Source organism: Mirounga angustirostris, unplaced genomic scaffold, assembly GCF_029215605.1.
Source record: "Mirounga angustirostris isolate CCGP_5_RB_7025 unplaced genomic scaffold, mMirAng1.0.hap1 SCAF_11, whole genome shotgun sequence".
Taxonomy (NCBI): domain Eukaryota; kingdom Metazoa; phylum Chordata; class Mammalia; order Carnivora; family Phocidae; genus Mirounga; species Mirounga angustirostris.
The window spans coordinates 85,913,830-85,940,792 of record NW_026991719.1 but is presented as its reverse complement, the minus strand read 5'-3'; the positions used below and the strand labels follow the sequence as shown (position 1 = coordinate 85,940,792).

The following is a 26,963-nucleotide window of genomic DNA, read 5'->3' as shown; positions in this document are numbered from 1 at the left end:
TCTGAAGTATGACAAAGTGACCATCCAAGGTGAAAGATATAATAGCTTTATTGCAAATCAAAACATCAAACATTTGCAAATTTTACATAAACATGTGGCCATGTATCCACATAACAAAACCCCAAGTGTGAAACTTGTCTCAATCAGTAAAAATCCAGACAGGTTCATGTTAAGCCTTTAGCATTTATTTTTATGTCAAAGTTTTAAAATAAAGTAGCTCTCCTAAAAGTTATTCTCACTGAAGTCTTGTTTCAAGTTAGAATAAACACTTCATTGGCTTCAAACATTAACTTTTGTTTATTTTAAAACATATTCAGATAATTGTCAATTTTGGCCAAATGGAGGCTTTTTCTGTGACCCATTTCCAAATTCACAAATTCTGGTCCATCTACTCTTCTAGTAGCCTGGAATAACTTACCAGTTGGCATTTATATTATTGGAACCAACTTGAACTATTTTATGAATAAGCCAGATGATAAATATTGCTTGGTTTGAAACAAATGACTATGTATTCAGAGATACAAGACTCAGAACAAAGTGCTTGCATTTTCTATAGTTTATATCAAACTAGATGGGCTCTTAAGCAATCAGCCTGGACTCATCCATCTGGAGTAGCCAGACTGTGAATACAATGACTCTAGCTGCCTTCCACATGTGGTCAGAAGGCTATATTAAGATAAGTCACTGTTAGTAATGAAGACAGCCAAAAGCCTTTTTAAGAAACCATTCAGCTATTGAATAACAGACACTCTCATAAACGGAATTTCAGGGAAACGTAAAATGAACAATCCTGTTCAAGGCTGTCAAAATTATTTTCTGCATGCTGAGATGTTATTCACACACATACAGACTGCATGCAGGTAATCTATTTATTTTTGAATTCCAGACTGTTTTCTAGCAAAAACAATTGCAGTTAATTACAATATATAGCAAAGCATCTCTCTATCTTTGGTTCCATGTCTCAGAGTTATTTTTTTTCCAAAAATAAATAGGCATGGCAGGAAAAATAATTCAACTATCTTAAGAGAAAGCCTAATATTTTATAAAAATTAAGCAAAAAATATATGTGATGTTCTTTAGACTTTTTTTCTAATTATCTCCCTTAATATCTAACACCAGTGCAATTTTAATATTAAAATGACTGTGCACACTGTATTTAACTATACAGCAGAGACACAAAAAAAAATGTCAAAAAACAAAACAGTACTTTCTCTTAAAAATAATTTAGGAATTATGCACTCTAAAAATTTATGGCAAAGTAGAACTGCTGATATGTTAATAAAACTGACTTTGAAGGAGCATTAAGAAAAGGAAACAAAGATGTAGTAATACTCGCAAATCCTAGAGATGGCAAAAAAAAAAAAGTGAACACAGTACCCAAACTCTCCCATTTCTGGAAAATATATGTTAGAATTGTTCAACAACTTTTTAAAAGTAATACCTATGAAAGTTTCCGGTTATGGTTTGGACTCTCAAGAGATTTAATGAGCTTCATTTGTTAATGGTTTCCGTCTCTTTTCAAATAAGATTTTTGCATCAAATAATTCTCTTTCCCTATATCCTAGGGATGGTCCCTTTAGATACTTTGCTTCAGCTGCCTTGTAATCTAATCCGTCAACAGCAGAAATTGAACAAATGATTGCTTCTGGCAGAAGAACTTCCAGGATAAATTTAATTTTATCATCTCTTATCAGAGTCAGCATTTTTTTATCTATTTGTTTGTAGATTTCTTGTAAATATTTCACCACCTCATCCAACTGATCTTCATCCTCAAAGTATGTTTCAATACAGGGAGTGAACCTATTTGCATTCAAAAATGACTTCAGCCACCTGGACCCTTTCGTGCCTTTTAAAATGGCTAGAAGATGATTCTCTGTTCCCTTTGCATTCACAATAAAGTCCACTAGGTTCTTGTTGGCTCGGTCCCGAGCAGCCTTCATTCGGTCAGGAAGAATTTTCTGGAAGGACATTTTCTTGGTCTGGGAAGTCACAACCATCTGTTCTGCAGAATTCTCATTATGCAGCTTTGGGAATAAGTTCCTAAAGGTGTCCTGTTTGATTACTTTTCTAAGTGGATAACTAATATCAGCAGCATAATACTCAAGGAAAGAGCCCGCAAAAGAACCACAACCTAGTCTAACTCTGTAGTCACAAATCAGCGAGATGCACCAGTCAATACTTTCACTGTATTCCTCCCTGGCTTTCTCCACTAGTGCTTGTTTCTCTTTACAATCAAATTTCTTTAATCTTCTAAAAGGCACCCTAATGCCTCTCTTTTCAGGATTCATGCTTGCCTCAACAAAAAGCACACTTGCTTTTCTCTCTTTTCGCCTGATGCTTTTCACCACTGCTGGCCAAAATGGATATTTTTGATATTTAAACCAGACTATCATTCCTGTTTCAAATGAACGAGGCTCATAATTAAAAACAAAGCGTGGAAGTTCTTCATCTTCGTCGTTGTCATCTAATATGGAAGTATCAATAGGATTTAGCTGTGCTGACTTATCAGAAGCTTGAAGTTCTTCCCCAAGCTCTTCAAAATCCAGTCTCTGAAGATTTCTTTCATTATTCATAAGAAGGAGTGAATAATCCAGGACACGGTTAGAGGCACTAAGTGAAACCTGACATTCCCAGGAACAACGCCTGGGCGATGCCGCAGCACCTGCTTCTGATTCCGCAGGTTGATTCTGGCTGGTACTTGAGCACGGATTTGAGGGGCCCTCTCCAGGATCTTCAATATTCTCTGAGAAGGTAGAGCATTCAGAGGAAACACCCAGGGTCTCTGGGCAAATATCCTGTGCCTCCTCTTTCACAGCTTTGGGCACAGTGAAGGTGTCTGATGGCCAAGTTGGAGTGAACTTTTCATCTTTAACGTATACATCCTCTTCTTTGATTGTGGAATACAGAGGCATAACTCCTGAGATATCAATCTTTTTCTTGCTTTCCTTTTCATCGTCATCTTCTGAAAGCGAAGGAAAAGTTTCATACCAGCTGGAGTTTTCTGATGACTTTGTTTCCATTTCACTTGCAAGAGTATCAGTGGTTGCATGCACCTGTGATTTATCATCACACAGGGAATCATTATTCTCTAAATTAGGTCCTAACGGGGACGTTGCATTTTCACTTTCCTCAAGACACTTTGATAAGTCTCCTTCATCTCCGTCATCTCCTTCATGCTTCCGATACTTTTTACGAGGGGGTGAATCAGAAAGCTTTTGTGGATCATTTTGAGACAGAGTAGTGGTTGCTTCTTCATCTGAACTGCTTGCTTGACTCAAATTTGTTCTTTCATTCAGAAGATCCAGTGCCACTTTTAGTGACCTTTCATAGGCTGTTTCCTCTCTAGGTGGAGCACTGACTTCTGACTGTGCTGCTAGTGAGGAGGCAATGGCTTCAATTTGAGATTTACTTAGAATCTTTGTTTCTGTGCTTTCCACTTTAATTTTTTCATCCAGTGAGAGTATTTGAACTTCTAGGGAAAATGTCTTTTTTCTCTTACTGTTTGATGACATCTCAGATCTAGACAAAACTTTTGCTGGCCATAACTGGTCTTTCCAATTGCACAGGACATACTCAGCATCCATTACGATTTAGGTTTGTGTGTCAAGAGATTACTATCAGAACTTGAGGTGTCTGGCTATTCTTGACACTGCTAAGGCAGTTTCTACCAAAAGCAATACTCTGACAAAGCCTCTTTTGTCTTAGAACTACAAAAGGTATACAGCTTGTGTGGCCTGTTCTTCTCCAGCTGAATTTCCCAAGGATGTGTGAACACGTTGTTTGAAGGGGACAATATGGAGGATACTAGAAGAGGGAAAAGGAAAAGAAGAAAAGTATCAGCAAATAAAATTGTTTTGCCAAGGTCGAAGTGAGCAGTTGCAAACAGAGAAGAGATAAAAGAAAGAACAATGTTTGGTGAGGAGAAAAATGCAACATAATGTAAGGTGGGGCATGAGAAGTGGAGAAATGGTTTTATAATATCTCAAATTCAAGAACATGCCCTTATTATTGCACATGAGTATTAAGGAGTAAATTTATGTACATACTGACAGAGGTGGAAGAGGCTGCAGTGGTGTGTCAGGGACTCTGTTATTAGATACCGTGGGACTTTGGTGCCCCTAATGTTTTACCTAGGGCAGTGGAACTCTACACTAAGATAAAATCTCATCTGCAATTTAGATATCATGTTTTTTTTCCTTCTTGTTCTTATTATTTTAAATTCTTTGTCTGTGATACTGTTATGCTATTTGGTTCATGTTGAAAGAATTCCTCTCAGGAAAACTGTGAGGTGGGGACAAGAGGAAAAGGAAATAACAATTACCCTGTGTCTACTCTGAGCCAGACTGTAGACCTTTGTTTGAATCCTCACATCGATCATCATGTGGACTTTTCCTTCTTTAAATATATAATTTTTCAACAGAACTTTAATTACATTCGATACGCTGTCTCATAATTCACAAATACAAAATATGTTTCATTGCTTTGTTTGCCGACTTCATAAAAATGGGTGTCTGGAGAAATTCAGGAAACCTGGCAAGTGCCATCTTGTGACCAAGACCAGAACTGCAGCCTCCCCAAGAAGTACGGAAGGCCTCAATCAGGATCAGATCCTTCTCAAGGGAGAAAGAAGGGTGGCAACTACATTTAGCCAGCTAGGAGCTGTCCCAAACTTCTGTAATTTTTTGTTCTAGGCTCAAGGGTTTTGTTGTGCGGGATTATAACAGGATTATAATGTCTTCAACTACAATAGTTCTGGTTATAAAAACATCCAGAAGCTTATTAAAAATTGAAAAGATACAAAAAGATATATGCAAAATAAAGTACAGCTCTATACAAATACTCACTAGGAATATTTTCTATCTTTCCAGAATTTTTTACATGGATAAATGAATGCATATCACTTCAAACCAACGTCAGATCTCAAAAGAAGAGTTTGAACATCATTCCACACAAAAAAGTATTTTCCACATGACTTTTTATGAATTACTTTAAATGAGGTTTTTCCCACATTTGCAACATTTTATGTCAATATTTTCCCTGGTGATGTAAACCAAGTAAATGAATAAATATATAGTAACAGTATTTTAAAAAGAGAGCCTGTCTCTCCAACCACACAAATAATCCCATTAATACTGTGGCAGACATGTTCTTCCCAGACTTGTTGCAAGTCCAGTAGTAGCATACATATGTGTCACTAACATACATGTTTAATTTTAAGAGAGATCATATGATAAATGCTATGCTATAATTTGCTTTGCTCACTTCATCTTATTTCTCAGACATTTCAAATCACTAGATGTAGAAGTTCATGTTTCTATTCTCCAGTATTCAATTGTATGATTACACCAAGCTGGATAATCATTTTAAGAAGTGTTTATAGAAACAAACCACTCTATCTCACTGTCAGACCACAGCCCTGCTGACCACAGCCATACCTGTGGTCTGGAAGAATGTGTTGCAAGGAGAACACATGCAGGACTGTAGCCAACACAGCAACCAGGTGACATGGATTTGATCAGGTCTAGGAAAATTTCCACTATCGGCAAAAAACAAGGTATGTTTGCATGTCTGCATGTGTCTATGAGTTCTTATGTGTTTGAAACAAAATGGGCATGTTGTTTCAGTTTTATTTTTCTTTCATGATTATAAAAATAATCATGGGGAAATCTACTCTAAAGAGGCTGAAACAGACTGAAAAATAACACTAAAATAGTAACCTGACCACCCAGAAATGCTAATATAGCAGTTTATTTTCTCCCAAATTATCTTCTAATCACACATATATATACACGCATGGGGTGTGCAAATGGCTTCACTCAACTACATACATGTTCCCCTTTCCATACGCATGTGCAGATGACACATACATAATCTTTCTATATGGCAATTGATTTACAGTATTTTCCCCCAAGCTGTCAAATATTTTTATCTATCATTTTTTGTGTGTAAATAAATGAATGCTTAAAAAGTCAAAGAGTAACAGAATGTCTAACAATATAAACATGGGATGCCAAGTCAATAAATTAGCATGAACAGCCATGCTGCACAGAAGCCTTAATATAGAGGCTGTAATCTGATCACCCCTTCTCTTATTGTGTACTTTTAAAGCATTGGGAGATACAAAATTTCCAAAGGATCAATTCCTTCAAAACATCAGCAATTCTCTCAAAAGCACACACCCTTCCCACCACTCTAAGACCACCCTCCCTATTTTCCTCATCTTTACTCTAGGGCCCTGAGAAGCCCCTAGAAAATAACTAGCTTTCAGACAGCCATTACCTTGAAGCTTCTTGTCAGCTGCAGACTGGTGAAATGCAGCTCCTCCCTCAGGACTGGCCAGGCACAGCTCACTTCCAAGCTTCTCAGAGAATGCTCCGCCCCCTCCCTGTGATGGGGATGACAGAAGGCGCCTCCCTGAATTGGAGAAGGGAGAATTGCCAAATTAAACTGCTGAAGTATGAAAGGGTAGAGATGGTTTATTTTCCCAAGAAAGTTTAAAGTGAAATGGCAACAAGTGTCTGTTTAATTTCCATTCAAGTCTGAGGGAGTGTGATTTTTTTTATAAAAAGAGGTTAGCAAACCACTTTATTAAAAAACAAAAATCTAGTTTAAAATATTCCTAACATATTTTTTTCCTTGCCTTCTCTGGCACCTTACCTTTGCAGGTAGATTTTACAACCCAGCTGATAAACCTCCATTAAGATAGCTCATTAAGAGGGCGCCTGGGTGGCTCAGATGGTTAAGCATCTGCCTTCGGCTCAGGTCATGATCTCAGGGTCCTGGGATCGAGTCCCGCATCGGGCTCCCTGCTCCTTGGGAGCCTGTTTCTCCCTCTGCCTTTCTCTCTCGCTCTGTCTCTCATGAATTAAAAAAAAGATAGCTCATTAAGATCTTGATTGGGAATGCACTAAACCTGCACATTATTTTAGAGAGAATGGCTTCTTTATAATTTTTTTTTTCTGTTTCTAGGACATAGTAAGTCTTTCCTTTTATTCAGTTCTTCTAAATGCTTTAGGAAAGTTTCAGAGAATTCTTCACAAACATGGATATTTTTGACTAAAGGCAGAAAAATCCCTGGTTTGGCCAGAAAGTACCCATTTCACATACCCTCATCAATAATTGGAAATTCCTCCTTCTTATATTTTGTTGGTATTTTTCAATTCAGGCAATTCAATGTGGTGATAATTAATTTTTAAGAAAAATTTACATGTCTTTATTTGTATGTCTGAAATGTATTTTGTAGATTTTGTTCATTAAAATTCTCCTGTCTGAATTTAAATTTGAATTTCTGACTTAACTTAGAAAGCCAATTTTTTATATCATTAGTGATAATTTTGGGAACGAAGATACTTAAGGATGAAGTGTTTTATTTGGCCTCTGTATCATGTAGCATAAAACATATATATTATAAAAATCCACCTTTATATAAGCTTTAATACTGGAACAGTAAGTACCAATAAATTAGTGAAGATCATCTCTAGACTGGTATTATTACTGAGGGCTCTAATAATTAGAGTATGTAATGTTCTATACTATAAACAACCCCTAAATCTCTGTGGCTTAGCCACAGAAGTTTATTTTCCTGATGTCAAAGTACAATGTAGGTCATCAAGTGGCTAGAACGGGAAGGGATCGCTATTCCTATCAGTCATTAAGAGATTCAAACTTCTTCCATCTATGACTGTACCATCTTCTTTAGCCTTGAAGTCCTCCACTGCGTTTTTTGCACGTGGCTAGCAATCTTATGGAGAGGGAGGCTGGAGAATCCTGTGGCAAGTTTTAGGGGCAGGGCTGGCAAACATGACTGCTGGTCACAGTCAAGTAGATAAAACTGCCATAGAGGCCAGGGAAAGCAGTCTCCCTGTGTCCCAGGAGGAAAATGAAACCGTTTGGTGAACCCCGTAGCATTCTCTCTGCCACAGAAAGTTTTCCCTTTCAATCTTTTATAGATTTCCTTTATTCGTTTAATACTTTTTTTGTTTTTTTTTTTTGTTTGTTTGTTTTTTACAACCATGTATCATAGTTATAATGACTGGGACAGAAACTTCTAGTTGCTCACCCTAAGTCTACTGCTTGCATTCGTCCTCATTAGCAGAACCCCAGTTGCATTCAAGGTGCAATATAAACTCTTAAAATACTACTTTTCCCAGACTCCTTTACCATATAAGCCACTGTCATAGGGAATTTCTTGCCAAAGAATGTAAGCAGAAATATTTGTAAAGATTCCAGAGAAGGTACCTCCAAATGGGGTAAAGAGCCAACTAGGGCTTTTTTCACTTTGCCTCTTTCTCTTGCTTCCCCCTTAGAATTTGACCATGATAGAATTCAGATAGTCATTCTGGACCAAGTGACTTAGAAAAAGGATGCAACTCACTAGGGGTGCTAGATCCTGAACCCCTGAGTGGAGCCAGCTCTTTCCAAACACTTTAACTTAGTGACACAATAAACTTTATCTTATCTAAGTCACTGTGTTTTCCAGTCTCTCCTTCTAGTATAGAACAAAATAGTTGATCTTGCAATCATTAACAAAAGTGATATCATTAGTATTACAGAATTAATCTTTTCAAAGCTTTCAAAATATTACTATATAATTTAAAGAGGATTATCAGGCCAATGTAAATATGTCTTTATTTAAATAAAGACATATATTCAATTATATATATTTTATAATGAAATATTTCTTATTCTGTCGTCTCATCTCACATGTTTGGAAAAAAAACAAATGCAAATAAAGTAAGGTCATTACATCAAAACCATAATTTCTTTGTCTATTTTCTATATTGCACATAAACCAGGAAATGCTACGCTACCTTGCTATTTTCCAAACAAAATGCAAAGGAAAAAACTAATTCCTTGGACAATATTTTATATTTCACTGTTCTGTAGAGAGAAGGGGAGAAGAATGATAATCAATAATAATAAAGGCTGTTACTACTATTATTATAATGAAGATAGAAAATAATTATAGATCTAATAGTATCTAAACCTGTTCCCAGCACTTGACATATTATCTCATTTAATAATCAGATAGTTATTTCATGGAGAAGAGTTCCATAACCAACTCATTCTGCATAACAGCAGCAGTATTATTCATAATAATGACAAAGATTATAGAAGCCAAAACTGTTTCTAACCATGTGCCACGTGCTCTGCCAGGGGCTCTGTATACACCATCTCCCTTGACCCTCACAGACTCTCGTTAGGTGGGTATTACGAGTATTCCCATTGCATAGATAAGGCTTTAGAGATTAATGAATGTTTACCAGGATATCTAGAGAGCATGTGGTGCACAGAACTTTAATCCAGGTACTCTGACTCCAGAGTCCATGCTCTTAATCACTAAGATACACTGTACCTACCTCATTGCAAATGGAAAAGGCTCTGTAAATGTGGCTGGATGAATAGGTGAGTTAATTAATGAATTTGAAATAGTTATGTATTGGAAGTCACTGGAACTTAAAATTCTGTACCTGGTTCTGCATCTAATTTAACATAAAGTTGTCTTATATAACCTAATATAATTATGGGAATGAGAGACATCACGTTTGCTGAATTCTATTGATTAGAAACAAGTCACAGGTTCTACCCACACTTCTCAAGAGCGGGAGATTACAGAAGGAGGTGGGCCGCCTAGGTTGTCTGCCACAATACTGTATGATTCCATTTATATGAAATTTTCAAAAAGAGGAAAGTATAGTGATGGTGACATGATCATTGGCTGGCAGGAATTATAGGTAGGGTGAGGGTGTGACTATATACAAGGATAGCACAGAAAGATGTGGGGTGATGGAACTCTTCTGTATTCTGACTGTGGTAGTGATTATATGAATCTATACCTGTGTAAAATCCAAAGAAGTATATACAAAGAAGTGATGTATTATATATGATACTATAAAATATGGTTTTAATGGATAATTTAAAAAATAAAATTTAAGTAGAAACATTTCATAACCATTATATAAAAATCTACTTTTTATAAATATGCTTTAGAAACCATCTGCTTCTTCCTAAAGCATATTTAATAACAAAGAAAACAAAAATAACCCATACATAACATTATTAGAAAGTACCAGGTCTATTTCCAATTAGGATATGAAAAACCACAAGAGAATATCACCCATAAGTAAACAATGATAAAAATCTAGATAATCTACAAAACTGTAACATTCCTTGAGCCCATCAGAGAACTCTGGTAAACTGACTTACAAAGGGTGACTAGAGGGACACATGCACTCTTTCACTTTTGGCAAAACATGGGACAGAGGTGGCTGTCATGCAAGCAGGTAAAAAGAAATCAGCTGAAATTTTAATGAATTCTTAAATTCTTACTGGGCTAGTGTAGTTTGGAATATCTGGCATCCCAGACACTTATACACTCACTCACTGCCAAGTTCTTTTTCACAGTCCTTAACCAGAAGCACACATACATGACTAGGGACAAAGCAGGAGATCAAAAACAGCCCATGTCAGTGGTTGAGGTATGCAGGGGGCAATAAGCTATTGCTGGCAGACAGACAGCCCCACACACTTATCCAAACCCTTCTATTGTGAGAAGCAAAAGCCTTAAGTCACTAGAAGAGAAGCAACAAACCTTTCCCTGTTAGGTACAGGTAAAAATCCACTGCTTCTGGGGGAGGGGTAAAAGTAAAACCCATGTGCCCAGGGAGGGGGAGACAGGAAATCTTCCCATCCCCAGGACAAAAGCAGAGATCCTTTGCTGCTGGAAGTGGGTGGGGTGGGGTGTGGAGTAGGAGTAAAAAACCTCTGCCCTTGAGGTGGGGTACGAAACCCTTAGGCCCACGGTCCTACATGAATAAAAGCAGTGGTCATATCTCTCACCAAAGACCAACTCCAGGTACAAATCCGAGGTTAGCTACCATGCTGAGAGGAGAGAATGCTGAGAAAGGACAAGTCTCAAGGTCCAGTTGCACAAGGCCTCCATAAGGTTGAGTCTGGACAGGACATCAAAGAGCACACCCTGCCTCACCAAGAGGCTAGCACCTAATAATAACAGGAGCCTACTGCTGCAAAATAGGCAAGAGTGTGCAGAGAGAACCCCCTTCTAGTGGCACAGATGTGAAGAGACTGCTGAATATAGGGTGGAGAAAAATCATTGAAAAAAATCTTCTGGCACACCAGGCTCCACTCTAAGCAAAATAATGTACCCTATGCAAGCCAGATGATAATAGTGAAAAAAGAAGGATACAATCTCCAACATATTTTAATACCAGCATTAACCCGATACCAAAACTAGGAGAAAAAAAAAAAAAAACATAACAAGTAAACTGCAGATCAATGTCTCTCATAAATAAATACATGGATCCAATGATGTTAGATATAGAAATGATACAGAAAATGATCTAGAAAAAGTCCAATGATACGGAAAAAGGATAATATATCATGACCAAATGGAGTTTATCCTGGGAATGTAAAGATAGTTATACATTTGCAAATCAATGTAATTCACCATATCCAGACTGAAGGGGGGGAAAAAAGATCATCTCAATTGATGCAGAAAAAGCATCTGACATAATTCTATAAACACTCATGATAAAAAAGCTCAGAAAGCTGGGAATTAAATGGATCTTTCTCAATCTGATCAAGGGTATCTATTAAAAAGCCTGAAGTTAACATCATACTTAATGGTGACACATGGAATGTTCTTCCCCTAAAATCAGGAACAAGGAAAGGATGTCTGCTCTTACCCCTACTATTCTACGTTATATTGGAGATACTAGCCAATACAGTAATGCCTGAAAAGTAAATTAAAGGCATACATATTGGAAAGGAAGACATAAAACTGTCTTTATTTGCAGACATGATGATCCATGTAGACAATCCCAATGAATTTACCAAAAAAAAAAGCTATTAGACCTAATAAGGAAGTTTATCAATATCATCAGATGTAAGATCAATATAAAATAATTTATTTCTATATAGTAAAGTTTGGATGTTTTAAAAAATACCACTTATAATAATATCATCAAAAAACAGGAAATACTAAGTTAGGACAAATCTAACAAATATATACATATTTGTATGCTGAAGACTTCAAAAAATTGATGAAAAATATTAAAGAAGACCTAAATAAATGAAGAAATATATCATGTTCATTGACTGAAAGATTAACTATTTTTAGGATGTAACTTCTCTCCAAACATATCTATAGAATCATTGTAATCTCAACTAAAATCCCAGCAGACTTTTTGTAGAAATTGAAAAGATATCTCTACAGTGTATACGGAAAAATAATGGAACTAGAATAGGCAGACTACTTTTGGGAAGGAAATACCAAAGTGGAAGATTCATGTTATCTGATTTTAAGACAACAGCTATCAAGGGGGGCCTGGGTGGTTCAGTTGGTTAAGTGTCTGACTCTTGATTTCAGCTCAGGTTGTGATCTCAGGGTCATGAGATTGAGCCCTGCGTTGGGCTCTGCACTGGGTGTGGAGCCTGCTTAAGATTCTCTTTCCCTCTCCCTCTGCTCTTCCTTCTCCTCTAAAAAAAGGACTACAGCAATCAAGCATATTATTAGCTATCAATTATTATTATAGTGTATTACACTATAAAATAGACACACAGATAAATAGAACACAAATAGACCTGCAAATACGGTCAATAGGTTTTTAACAATGGTAATTAAATGGAGAAATGATGTTTTTTTTCAACAAATAGTGCTGGAAAAATTGGACATTGTATGTAAAAATATTCATCTTGACCCCTTACCTAAGACCATATACAAAAATTAATTCAAAATGAATTACTGACCTACATGTAAAAGTGAAAACTATAAAACTTCTAGAAGAAAGCAAAGTAGGAAACCTTTGAGACCTTCATTTAAACAAAGATTTATTAAGACACAAAAAGTATGCACCATAAAAAATTTGATAAATTGCACTTGAAAACTTCTCTTAAAAAATAAAATGAAAATCCACAGGATATATTTACAAAACACATATCTAATAAACAGCTTTTATTCAGAATATACAAAGAAATCTTATAATCCAATAATAAGATTAACAACCTAGTAAAAAATGGGCAACCAATTTAAATAGACCATCATCAAAGAAGATATATGAATATCAAATGAACACATCGAAAGATGCCCAACACTATTAATCATTAGGGATATGCAAGCAAAACCACAGTAAGACATCACTAACACCTTTATAAGAATGGCTAATATCAAAAAGAGAAAACACATGACAGTATCAACTGCTGGCAATGATGCAGAGCTACTAGAATGCATATATTGCTGTTGAAAATACAAGATCTCACAGCTACTTTAGAAAACACTATGGCAGTTTCTAATATAGTTGGACATATGCTTACCATGTAATCCAGGAATCCCACTCCTAGGTATTTACCCAAGAGAAATAAAAACTTATGCACAGACAAAGATCTGTTCTGGAATGTTTATAACAACTTTAATCATAATTACCAAAAATTATAAATCTACTCATGAGTAGATACACAAATTGTAGAATAACAGAATAACAAATAAACTACTGATACATACTTCAATATGGGTAAATGCCAGAAACATCATGCTAAGTGAAAGAAGCCAGATGTAAAAAACTATATATTATATGACTCCATGTAGAAGATATTTTGGAAGATAAAAACCTATAGGGACAGAAATTAGATCAGTGGTCACCAGGAATCAGGGTAAAGTGAGTACTGACTACAATGGGGCAAGAGAGAACATTTTGGAATTACAATAATATTCTATAGCCTGACTCTATTTGTCATTACATGACTACAGACCTTTGTCAAAACTCATCAAACTATATGCCTGAAAGAGTGAATTTAACTCTATGTAAATTACACCTCAATAAACCTGAGCCTTAAAAAGGCATCCAAAATCAGAATATAAGCTACATAAGAAGTTCATATTTTACTGAGAGAGTAATGGGAATATATATAGGAGTTTGATTTGTACTTTGGGTCATGAATACCAAAAAAGGTTGTGGGTTACACAAGGTATGTGTAAAAATATCTTCTGGAGCATACAAAGAATATGTTAGAAATTCAGTTTTTTTAAATATCTTTAATTTTTGCTAACTTTATTTCTGAACTTACTTTAAAATGTTGGGGGGTCACCTAAGACACATGACTTTTAATGCAGTTATGTATCTCTTTCTATAAATTTATATACTCACCCTTTCATTAGAAGTTAGTTAATTCAGGACAAATGTCAAGAATCCAGATGACATCAGCACCTTATGGTTTGTGAAACTTATCCTTATTGGTAGAGCCTTTAACTACACTGAAGTTCTCACATAGCACTCAACTATGAGGATGGAAAGAAAGGAAGGAGTAGAAGCCACAGTGTCATAATCTGGAGACAGAGATCCAGTTAAGAATTATGTCCCCAGTGAGAAAGCAAAAGCCAAATAACATATGAGAGACAGTGTGGTTATAGAACAAACAAATATCAATATCTTTAGTGTAGAAGTTTCATATAAAAGAGTGGAAATGGTTCAGTTAGAACACTCGTAAAAACCATGAGGAGGACATGAGCACTGGTAAAGCAAGGAATTATAGATACTTAATGGATATACAAAATATTGAATGACCCCCTAAAGCATAGGTACAAACAAACAACTGAAAACGGCTATAAACAAAGTTAAAATCTTATTATTAATGTTCTCTGGCTGAATGTCAGCCCACCGGAAGAGGAAGAACATCAGAAGAAAGCTTACTAGGTAAAAGAAAACGCTAGCCAGAGAGTGAATTATTGCCAGAGCCAAAGGGACTCCATAATCTCTGGCCAAATGTATGTGAACGTGACAGAGAGGGGAAAAAAGAAAAAAATACCAAACAGTGACCTAGAGGTCACATGAAGATAAACCTGCCATGTCTGGAGATTTTGTATTCTCCAGGTAATGCTAAGACCTACATAGTGCCAATGGCTGAAGCTGCTAGGAAATTAAGATTCAGGATGATGGAATGGGAAATATATTAAAAGAAATAAAATAAAGTTGATGAGGACCTCACAATTGCATCATTAGAGCACATAGCAAACAAAGCTTGACTACAATCTAAGTACTGAAGTAGAAAGACTAAGCTATAGTGTTCTTGGGATTAACAAGAAAAGAGAAGGACCAGTTAAAATAATTTGTAAAAACTTCAGTAACAGTCGGGCGCCTGGGTGGCTCAGTTGGTTAATCGACTGCCTTCGGCTCAGGTCATGATCCTGGAGTCCCTGGATCGAGTCCCGCATCAGGCTCCCTGCTCGGCAGGGAGTCTGCTTCTCCCTCTGACCCTCCCCCCTCTCATGTACTCGCTCTCTCTCATTCTCTCTCTCTCAAATAAATAAATAAAATCTTTAAAAAAAAAAACAACAAAACTTCAGTAACAGTCAAAGTGTGCAGCAAGGAGTAGATAAGAACATGAGCAAGGCAAAATAAAAGAAGTTCAAAATGAATCACTGAAGATCTGAATGTGTGTGTGATTGATTGGTACATCTGGATATAGAGTAGAAATCAATCAGTGAACTCTGAATCATTTAGAAAAATCCTTAGGTCATTGGGCTGTGTCTGACTGCCCAGGTAACCACAAAAACTGCGATTTTAGAGGCCTCTATTGCCTTAGGGCTACAAAAGAGTTTTCTCATTCAGTGTTTATACATATCCTCCTGAAAACTTGGGGGGAAGCTTGAGTAAGTGATTTGAATGGGAGATAAGAAATATTCACTTAAGTGAGGGAGTAAGAAAATAGTCACTTAAAGAGAAGGCAAAGAGAAAAGAGAATAAGCAAAGGGATTTCTTCTGTCAAAGGAGAAGGAAGGTGGGCAATGAAAACAGAGAAGACATACAAAAAGATGAATATATACCTGGCACCAAAGAAACACTGCGGTTGGGGAAAAATATTTGAAAATTCAGAAAAAGAGAAGTAGTTCTATAATGCCCCACTATGTAATCCTTATTATAGCTATTACATGTAAGAAATGAATGAGGGTGCATATGGTAGGAGATGGGGGGGGTGTTGGGGAATGTGTCAGGGACACCATTTCTATTATTGGATATTTTGATACTTTGGGGCCTCTTGAGGTTTATTCTAGGGTAATCTTAACTTTACAAAAAAGATTTATTTATTTAGTTTATATTTAGAGAGAGAGCACACGACTGGGGGGAGGGGCAGAGGGAGAGGGAGAGAAGCAGACGCCCCGCTGAGCAGAGTGCCTGATGCAGGGCTCAATCTCACGACCCTGAGGTCGCGACCCTGAGATCACAATCCTGAGATCATGACCTGAGCTGAAATCAAGAGTCGGACGCTTAACCAACTGAGCCACCCAGGCGCCCTTAGGGTAATCTTAACTTTTTAAGGCTGCCAGTGCTGTCCTATCTACACAAGGCAGTCAGACACAGATACTGGCATTTGTGCCTCCTGGACTCAGACAACAGCACAATGACCTCATTAAGAAGATGAGCTTAAGAGTTAGATATTTGGAATGGCTGCCATAGCTACCTACCAATTAGGGTAGTTTTCAAGGATTTCTTGAGAGTCAGGCAGTTGGCAGAGACCTGCAAGTCTTCCATAAGTAGATTTCCATTTGTATAATTCCTTCCTAGAAGTTTAAGACAATTCTTTCCTAACACTAGATTTAAAATTTTAAATGTTATGGCTACCGAGCCAGAAAAAATAAAATTGTACTGTACATTCTCAACTTAACCATGTTTTAATGTGAAATGGGAAGAGCCTTACCCAATGTCACATGGATTGTGGAGGACCTGGTCCTGTGATCTCGTTGTCTTGATTCTCACTCCAGCTGCTTGTCCTGCAGAGCCTTCTCCCTGCTCAGCACTTCCGAGGTCGCACTGCCTTTCTGGGGCTCAACTGGTATCACATGCAGATTCCCCAGGTCGCGTGTATCTTTGATATTAACCTAGGCTGTCCCAAAGGAAACAGGGAATCAAACCAATTCAATGGAAAAGGTGTAAAGAAACTTCCCTACCAAAACTTTAGCAGGCATGTCACTGAAATACAGGAATAAGACAAAATCTCATCTGTGATAGAGATGCCATGCTTATATTCCTTTTTTGTTCTTATTTGAAATGTTCTCTGTGATACACTTGTTATTTGGTTCATGCCGATATCATCTCTATTAGCAAAAGGTGAGGTGAGGACAGAAGAGTAGGGAAATAACAATTGCCTTGTGTTTTTTCCATAGGCCGAATGCTACGTAGTTACTTTTAAAAAAATGCTTTCTGTTTGAGTTCTCACATCAGTCCTCAGGTGGGGCTTTTTTTCGAGACACGTAGTTTTCTTCAGTGAAACTATAATCACACTCTATATGTCGTCTCATAGTCTGGTAATACAAAATACGTTTCATGGCTTTGTTTGCACACTTCATAAAAATAGTTGCCTGGAGAAAATTTGGAAAATCTGGCAAGCGCCATCTTGTGACCAGTGCCAGAACTGCACTTTATTACTACCAGATACTTCTTATGGAAGGGTGGGAACTACATGCTGCCAAGCCAGCAGTTTTCTCAGGCTTCTAGAATATACCATGCTCAAATTTAGAGTTTTGTTATGCATTATGCAAAACATGGAATGCTAATGTCTTTACTTCCAATGGTCTGATAAAAAATTGCGTACCTACTGAAAATTGAAAAGACATGATTTATAAAAAGAAAGTATAATTCTAGAAAAATAATTAATATTGTTTCCTGAATATTTTTCCACAATCCTTATTTACAAATACACATGGATGCATATAATTTCAGACCAGCTTTTCACCATGCTCAAGCGCATGGTTTGAAAGTTTTCCCATATCAGTAAGTATTTTCATTGACTATGAATCACTTTAAATGTAATTTCCCCCTAATTTGTAACATTTTATTCCAAACTTTTTTCTGCTACCATTAAAAAAATGACTAAATATATATTAATGATTATTTTTACATAGAGATAGTAAAGACTGTCTTATGTCTCCAACCACACAATCCCATTAGCAGGCAGCCTTCTATTTTTTTTGTGATTTTGTTAGACGTATAGTATTAAGGCAGTCTTTTATCTTTAAATGATATAATATAGTGCTTGCCATTCTGCAATTTCCATTTTTCACCTAATACTACTTCTCAGACATTTTTTCAAATCACTACATGTTCATACTTCCCATCTGTCAGCTATAGAACATTCAATTGTATGGATGCACCATGCCACATGATATTTTTAAAACTGCTAATAGAAATAAACCAAATCCCCTGTCTCACTAATAAACTTAAAAGATACAGAAAAATAGTTCTTGCTGACCACAGCCATACCTGTGGTCTGAAAGAATGAGTTGCAAGGAGGACACATGCAGGGCGGTAGCCAACACAGCAACCAGGCTACGCGCTTGATCAGGTCCAGGAAAATTTCCACTATCGACAAAAGACAAGGGGGGTGGGGGGGTATGTTTGCATGTCTGTCGTGTCTGTGAATGTTTATGTGTCTGAAACCAAACAGGTACACTGTTGCAGCTTCGTTGTGCTCTTCTCATTATAAAAATAATCACGGAATAAAACAATTCTAAAAATGCTGAAACCAAATAAAAATGTATTTTGAAATCCCAGTAATCTGAACACTTCAGAGATGCTGACTGCTAGCATGGGAGTCTAGTTCTCTTTAAGGAAAATGCATATATTTTTCACAAATGTTATCACTCAACAGCATATCTGAATCTCTTCCACATTCATTCGTCTACATTTATACTTGTGTTTGTACATGTCAATCACTTTTTATGCTTACATTTTTCTATCAGTTACTTTTTGTGTACAATAATAAATGTTCACACAAAATATAATACAATCTGTAACAAAAATAGAAACATGGAATGCCATGTAAAAATTAACATGAACAGCATGCCTCACTGAAGTCTTAATTTAGAAGCTGTAATCTGATCGCCCATTCCCACATTGTGGACTTCATAAAATATCGAGAGAAACTGAATTTTCATGGGATTGATTCTGTAACAATAACAACAATTCTCCCCAAACCGTATTCCATTCCCACCTCTCCCAGGCAACAACGTTTTGTTTTGTTTTGTTTTTTTCCACTGTAACACCAAAACCCGAAGAAATTCCCAGAAAATAACTAGCTTTCAGACAGCCATTACCTTGAAGCTTCTTGTCAGCTGCAGCCTCGTGAAATGCAGCCCCTCCCCCAAGACTGGCCAGGCACAGCTCACTTCCAAGCTTCTCAGAGAATGCTCCGCCCCCTCCCTGTGATGGGGAAAGTAGGGGGCCTGTCCCTCAGTTAGAGGGAGGAGAATCGCCAAGTTAACTGAAATTCACTTAAAGGGGAAAAACGTTCATTTTTAAAAGACTTGAAAGTGAAGTGACAACATGTGTCTCTTTAATTTCCATTCAAACCACAGGGGTAAGGTGATTTCCTGAAAAGACCTAGCAAATCCACTTATCATAAAACAAAGACCCAGTTAAAAATAGCTCTTGCATATTTTTCTTGCCTTTTCTGGCACCTTACTTCTACAAGATTTTAAGACACAGCTGGTCATTGTCCATTAAAAAGACCTGTTAGGTCCTTGTTTCTGATCGCAGTGAATGAATACATTAATTTGTGAAGAATTATATCTCTACAGTTTTATTCCTCTGGCCCTGGGACATGGTGTGTCTCTTTACTCAGGTTGTCTCATTTATCCTTCAGAATGTTTTCTAGTTTTTTCAAGTACAGTCATTCCTTAAACATAAAACATCAATCAAAATCCTTAAAGAAAAGAGATCTGTATCTGAATATACTGAAATACAAAAATATGGTAAAAACACAACAAACCAAAGTTGAAAACAGAAGAACACACTTCATAAAACCGTTTTCAATTAAAAAAATCTCTAATCTAAAGCAGAGCTTCCAAATTAATAAGAAATAAACAGCAAAGTGGAAAAAATTGAGCAAGGGCTATAAATAGGTAATTCACAATATTCTGAGGGAATAGTTTTTCCCTGCTCCTATTTACTTCCTGTGAGCAAGCTCAAGTAATTCAACTACAGGTATCTCTCTCCTTTTTGTGCAGTTGCCAGCCTAGAGGCTGTTCGGTAGATTTGTTTAAATGTGGTGTTATAAGGCCCACTTGATTCTCACAATAATCAATGCCCTGCCACTTATCTTGACTGCAATTTATCTTAAGCTGACATTTTGGCTGCCATCTGCAACTCTATTTGTTTTATATCAATTTGTTCAGTGGAGAAAGGAAAGTGCTATTCGGTGGGGCTTTTCAAAACCCAAACATTCAAAATAAAAATTAAAAGTGAACGATACATGAAGGATACTCACCTTCCCTAATAATCAGGGATGCAAACGTGAACAGCAATGAGATTTTTCTACCTAGTTTCACTTACAAAGAAATGAAGAAATGATACAATGGACAGTTGACCAGAAAATGAGGAAATGGGCACTTTGGCTCATGTGCAAGGTCATGAAGCTGGGAAGAGGGCAAAAGAGAATTAAAGCCAAAGTCTATCTGACTCCCAAACAAAAGAATGTGTTCTTTCTCCACCAGTATTCACTGCCTCCTGGGCTTGGAATACTGACTCTTTGGTTGAACCAAGGATGGTGTCATTTACCTTCAGATTGTGAGGAAATTGGTGAATGTAACCCCAGAGTGAGCATTGCTTAATTTCATGTCCCTTCTGGTGAACACACTGGTGAACTACAACCGCCTTCAGTAACTACCGTACTTATCTATGAACTCTCCATCTTTGATGTACATTCACACTTCCACACAAATTAAAAAATATTTTTCTGCACTATGTTTTCACACTGATCCTATCTGCATGATAGCATTCACTTGGCCATGGAGTAGTTATGACATATCTCTTTTGTGTCGCAGGGCCTGGCAGTACCTTCTCCTGAAGATATAGCTATCCCTGGGCAGTGGCTGAAAAATCAGTCGTTTGTTAGGTAGAGAAATGCCCCAGTTCATTCCATCCTCATTTACATTTGACAACTCTTTGTTCTTGTGCTTTCGTTGTTTGCAACTTCTAATTCAATATGAGAAAATTGTTTCTCTACCCTCTCTTACTGAGCTTTTGTGTTCACAAAACGTGCCAGAAAGTAAGATTTAAACTTAGATTTTTAACTTTGAGGTTTCCCAGGAAGTGCTAAAACGTACACGGTGCCAATGGATCATTCAGAGGGTTAGTTCTCTTAAGATAATGTTATGCCAAGTTTAAAAACAACAGCAACAAAGTAAAACGTAAGTCATCCTGGTGAGACCCTCACAACCCCATCCTTTATCACAGTGAACAAGTAAACACAACTGCTGCCTCCTGCCCCCTCTGACTATTCAGGTTGGAGAAACAGAACTTCAGTATGACACAGCTCTTCCTGTAATTAGCAAACAAGAGAAAGAAAGCTAGCTGTCTGCACTGGGGACTCTAAAGGAAGAAGAAGCCATCATTCTTCCATTCTTCCAGAGACACATAATGCAGGGTCAGACTGGGTCAAAATTATTCTGTTAGCCAATCTGAATAAAGGACATCAAGGGGTCTTTGGGGAGGAGATATGGATTTCTATCGGCAGACTCCAATGTCTAGCTTTTAAGAATTTGTCAGGGAGGCATTATGACAGAGTCACGTTTTTGAAGGGGTCGAATAGGCAGGCAGGCAGGCAGACAGGTGTGGGTTTGAGATCTTTATTAATTCAGTGGAGGGAAACATATCAAATCCTTGACAACTATGCTAAGTTGTCATCTCCCCACAGTAGATAGCATAGTTAAGAGAGACGCATGAGTCACATGTAACCTAGGTTGTCTAAATATTAAATCGTATTTAATGGTACATAAAAACGAGTTTATTACCTGTCTAAGTGTGTAGTAAGAGACAGATGAGACAGGAAGTACAGGAAAGGGGGCAAAAGAAGTCCTAATTTAACCACAGAGAAACTGAATTTGCACATGCTCAATCAGTGCAGTCAGATAGACAAGAAATCAATCAACAGATACACAATATGCTAGGGAAATCCTTATGTCACTCATCTGGTTGTAGCTGCCTGGGTTTCTAGAAAAGCAGTGTTTTTAAAGAACCCTGAACTCTTCTTATTAGGGCTAGTGAGTGGTTCTCACCTGCTTGTAGACTCTTATCCTTCTGAAACTTCACAAAAGAGCCTGAATAAAATATGTTCAATGGGTGACAACTGAATTAGATTAAAACATGGCAGAAAAGAAAAGGGATCAGATACAAAGTTTACTTTGCTAAGAAGAAAGAATGTGGACAATGAGAATGAAGATAAGATAAAAATCAGAAGAATGAATAGTGAGTATCAGCTGAGGTTAGAGACACGGAACATGTTTCGGGGGGAGAGGAACAAAAACAGAGAAGAAAGATTATGATAACAAAGCCAATATCCTGTCTTTATCATTTCTATTGTACCGTAAGAAGGGAATGTGTGCCGGAGAGGCTTTGGCAGTGTCAGGGACATTATTTGTGTTCCTGGACAATTTGGGCCTTTTGGACCCCACTAGGTTATCATGAGGGAATGTGTGGCTTTGTGTTTTCTTTACTGCTAGTGCTGCCCCATCTGTCCAAAGCAACCAAAGATCTCATGGACCCAGACAGTAGGGTTCAGCACCAACCTCATTAAGAGTATGACTTCAGGAGTGAGAGATTCCTGATGGCTGCTGGGGAAGAATTAAATGTGTTAAACCACTATAATATACTATTCAAGAGAGTATACAGATGTCTATGTAAGGAGGGTCAGAAGACCTTAAGCAGGTTTTAAAGTATCTTTGTAACTCTGTTATCTAGTATGTGGTGATAACAACCTAGGTGTCAAGCAATGGAGAGTCAGGCCATTGGCTGAAAGCTCAGGTAGATACCCGAATAGACTCTTGCACAATTTTCTTCACAGTGGTTTAACACATGAGATTTTTTTCCTCCCAAATGAGAAACTATGACTCTTAATTACAGGATGGGGAACAAAATAAATTGTACTGCTAATTCTCAACCTAACATAATTTTAGTATGAATGCGGCTTTTAAGGTTCTCCTTGCATTTTCAACGTGAAACATTTCATGAAATGGGAAGAACTTTACCCAGTATCACGTGGATTATGGAAGGTCTGGTCCTGTGATCTCGTTGTCTTGATTCTCACTCCAGCTGCCTGTCCTGCAGAGCCTTCTTCCTGCTCAGCACTTCCGAGGTTGCACTGCCTTTCTGGGGCTCAACTGGTATCACATGCAGATTCCCCAGGTCATGTATATCTTTGATATTAACCTAGGAGACTAACCCAAAGGAGACCGTGAATCGAACCAATTCAATGGAAAAGGTATAAAGAAACTTCTCTACCAAAACTTCAGCAGGCGCATCATTCTGAAACACAAGAAGGAGGTGAAATTTCATCTGTGATGTAGATGCCACATTTATCACCCTTTTGGTTTTTATTTGAAATGTTCTCTGTGATATAGTTGTTACTTGCTTCATACTGAAATGAGCTCTCTCATGAAAAGTATGATCTGGGTACAGGAAAGAAGGGAAATAACAGTTGCCTTGCGTCTTCTATATCTAAACCTCTGTAGTTACCTTTCAAAAAATGTGTTCTGTTTGAATTTCGTATCAGTCCTAGTGTGGGTGCTTTTTCTGTTATACATGTGAAAAAATTCAACAGAACTGCAATCACACTCCACATACTGTCTCGTAATCTGCTAATGAAAAATATGTTTCATTCCTTTGTTTGTCCACTTCATAAAAATGGTTGCCTGGAGAAAATTTAGGACACCTGGCAAGCGCCATCTTGTGGCTAGAAACAGAACTGCAGATACCCTGGTCCTTAGTGGGGAAGGGTGGGAACTACAGTTATCCAGACAGTAGCCTTCTTGGGCTTCTATGCTTTTTTATTTTCAATTTAAGAATTGTGTTGGACAAAAATGGAATAATAATTCCTCATTTTAATGTCTTTATTATAATATCTCTCATGCATATTGTATATCTTACTTCATCTTTTAATTTTTCAAAGAAAGCAAGTCTCCACAATAATGGTCAAAATATAAGGGTTTGCTCTCCATATTTCTAGATTTTTCCTACAGATTTTATAAATGTGCATGGTTTTTAAACAAGAATACGCTTTATCACCTCTCCACATCAATAAATATTTTCTTGCATCATCTTTTTGTGAATTACTTTTACAAGAGTTGTCTATATTTCTAAAATTTGATCTCATTTTCTCATAATGAAAATGGTTCAAGCTTACTCTTTTCAAAGTAAGATTTTTTTAAATGGAGAAATATGATATACAGAACACTGAAGTGTTCTGTCTCTCCAACTACATCTATATCCCCAATTAATAAAGTAGCATGCATATTTCCAGATTTTTCTGGCATATATTGTATTAATATAATACAGGTCATTCTGCAAATTTGCTTATTTTTGGAATATACCATGGACACCTTTTCTTATTATTTAGTTCATTGCATTAACTTATTCTTTTTACAGCTGCATAGTATTCAGCATTATGGATGCACTATCCTATGTGGCTATTCTATAATATGTTTAAAACATTTTTTGAATTATTTCTCAAGAATACATCAATATACAAATACATACCTTCTGCTTGAACCAAAGTCTGTACAATAGTCTAAATATCTGAATTGCAAGAAAAGCCCAAGCGACCAGATAAACAGCCTTCTCAGATCCACCTCCAGGTAAAGACAATGGAGTGTGTGTGGTGTCTATTTAAATATTTGTAACAAAATGGATTACTCCCTCTCAGCTCCATTATGTTTCCAAAAAACCCTAAAAATACATAGAATCTAAAGAAGAAAATACAAGCCATCATTACTCCAACCACCGAATTGTTTACATTTGAGTCTAATCCCTTTGATTGTTAACCTCATCATAGATATACTAGAATGTACTATCTGAGATTACATTTATTCACGCATATATTTGAAGATTTTTCCATGTTTATATATATTTACACATTTTGGAGAAGGTAGTTTTCTCCCCCATGTTTTAAAATTCTCTTCTTTATGCTGACAAGGTACTACATGCTAAGTGAAATGGGGAAGAAAGAAGTGGAAAATTTCCTCTCTTTTTTCCCCTAGATATCTTTTACTACTAGACATACTGTTTGTTGTGTTTTATTATATTAACACATGTCCATTATTCCTTAGCTTATGATTTTTCAGATATTTTTCTGATTATAGTAAAAATAGGAATACATATTCTTCTGATAGGTAGAGATGTAGACAAAGATAGCCCTCTGAACATCCATAAAAAAGCAATTCTTCTAAGGCATTGAGTATCCCCCTGACAAATAACCAAACTCCTAATTTTCAGAAGTATTTAAATCCGCACAGTTATACATTACTTCAGATTATTACCATATAAACTCCTTCACAACAGTAAGATTTGTTAGAAACACAATAAAACCAAACTAATATGAAAGCCAACACCCCCAACTAACTTCATTTGGGATTATCACAATCTTTTTTTTTTTTTTTCAAAATAAGAAAGACTAATTTCTCAACTTTTGTTTCATCATTTATCCCTTGTTACCACTGCTTTTTGTCTGAAACCTAAAATGCCCTATTCAGAAGTTAGCTTTGGCCACTTCATGAAATATTTTTTCCGCAGGTGTAATCTGATCACCACCTCCCCCACTTTCAAAATGTGGACTTTTAAAATATCTGAAGGAATACAAAATCCAGACATTAATTCCCTTATAGAAACAACGACCCCCACGAAACGACACTCCTTTCCCTTTACTCCAAAGCAACAGTCCCTTCTTTTCTCACCTTTACTTGAAAGTTTCCAGAAATCACCGAAAATAACTAGCTGTTACGACAGCCATTACCTCCAAGCTTCTTCTCTTCGGCGGAAGCCTCCAAGTCTGTATGTAATGCGGCTCCTCCCTCAGGACTGCCGATCCACAGCTCACATCCAAGCTTCTGGAGAATGCTCCGCCCCCTCCCTGTGATGGAGAAAGCAGGAGGTCCTTCCCTCATTTAGAGGGAGGAGAATCACAAGTCAAACAGAAATACAGTTGAAAGAAAGAACTGGTTTTTTAAAAGAATTTTAAAGCGTAATGGCAACATATGTCTGTTCAATTTCCATTCAAACCCCTAAGGTGGGTGATTTCCTGAAAAGAAAAAAGAAAAAAAGAAAAGAAATAGAAGTAGCAAATTTCTTTTTCATATAATAAAGATGCAGTAAAATTTTCCTTACATGTTTTTTTCAGGCCTTCTCTTATACTTTGTCTCTGGTAAATTTGAAGCCTGCTAGTCAAGCTCCGCTACAAAAGAATGCTAAGTGTCTTGATTGGGATTGTTATGAATGAATACTTCATTTTAGGTGGAATTAATTATTTACAATTTTGAATCTGAACCTGGGACATAATATATCTATCTCTCCTTTCACTTAGGTCAAATACTTCCTTCCTTAAGTCATTTCTAAACAAAAATCCTGAAACAAAATCTGGCTATACCGAAATTGAAATATATATATATGTGTGTGTGTGTGTGTGTGTGTGTGTGTCAATAGTAAAATCACAATAAGCCAAAGTAAAAAATCAACCACAAACATAGAAATATTTTTCTTTTCTTTTCTTTTTTTTAAAGATTTATTTATTTGAGAGCGAGAATGAGAGAGAGAGTACATGAGAGGGGGGAGGGTTAGAGGGAGAAGCAGGCTCCTCGCCGAGCAGGGAGCCCGATGCGGGACTCGATCCAGGGACTCCAGGACCATGACCTGAGCCGAAGGCAGCCGCTCAACCAATTGAGCCACCCAGGCGCCCCCATAGAAATATTTTTCAATGCATATGACTGGATAAACAAAAATATCCCTAAACTGGTTCTTATATTTCCATAAGAAAGCAATGAACACCAGGGTAAAGAAACTGGTAAAAGACACAAGCAATTCACAATGTTCTTTCCTATCCCTGATATTCATTTCCCTGTGAAGAAAGCATGAATAGTGCAACTTGAAGGTTCTGCTTCTAGACTCGAAAGGCCTCCAGGCTGATGG

At 36.9% G+C, this 26,963-nt stretch overlaps 1 protein-coding gene across 8 annotated transcripts; it reads right to left on the bottom strand.

Annotated features, from left to right (window-relative positions):
* Positions 1-30: 30 nt before the first annotated feature.
* On the bottom strand, positions 31-25,875 carry PWWP3B (PWWP domain containing 3B). Of its 8 annotated transcripts, XM_064574446.1 has the most exons (7): positions 25,736-25,875; positions 23,036-23,224; positions 19,106-19,234; positions 18,273-18,371; positions 16,711-16,896; positions 6,280-6,414; positions 31-3,804 (listed from the first exon to the last, which is right to left on the bottom strand). In XM_064574446.1, the coding sequence occupies exon 7, from the start codon at positions 3,582-3,584 to the stop codon at positions 1,482-1,484; it is 2,103 nt and encodes a 700-aa protein (XP_064430516.1). In that variant the 5' UTR covers positions 3,585-3,804; positions 6,280-6,414; positions 16,711-16,896; positions 18,273-18,371; positions 19,106-19,234; positions 23,036-23,224; positions 25,736-25,875; the 3' UTR covers positions 31-1,481. The 8 variants fall into 8 exon arrangements, with proteins under 8 accessions (XP_064430516.1, XP_064430513.1, XP_064430514.1 ...); XM_064574443.1 differs by lacking the exon at positions 18,273-18,371 and having other exon boundaries at positions 19,106-19,282; XM_064574444.1 differs by lacking the exon at positions 18,273-18,371 and having other exon boundaries at positions 19,106-19,240.
* Positions 25,876-26,963: the final 1,088 nt, after the last annotated feature.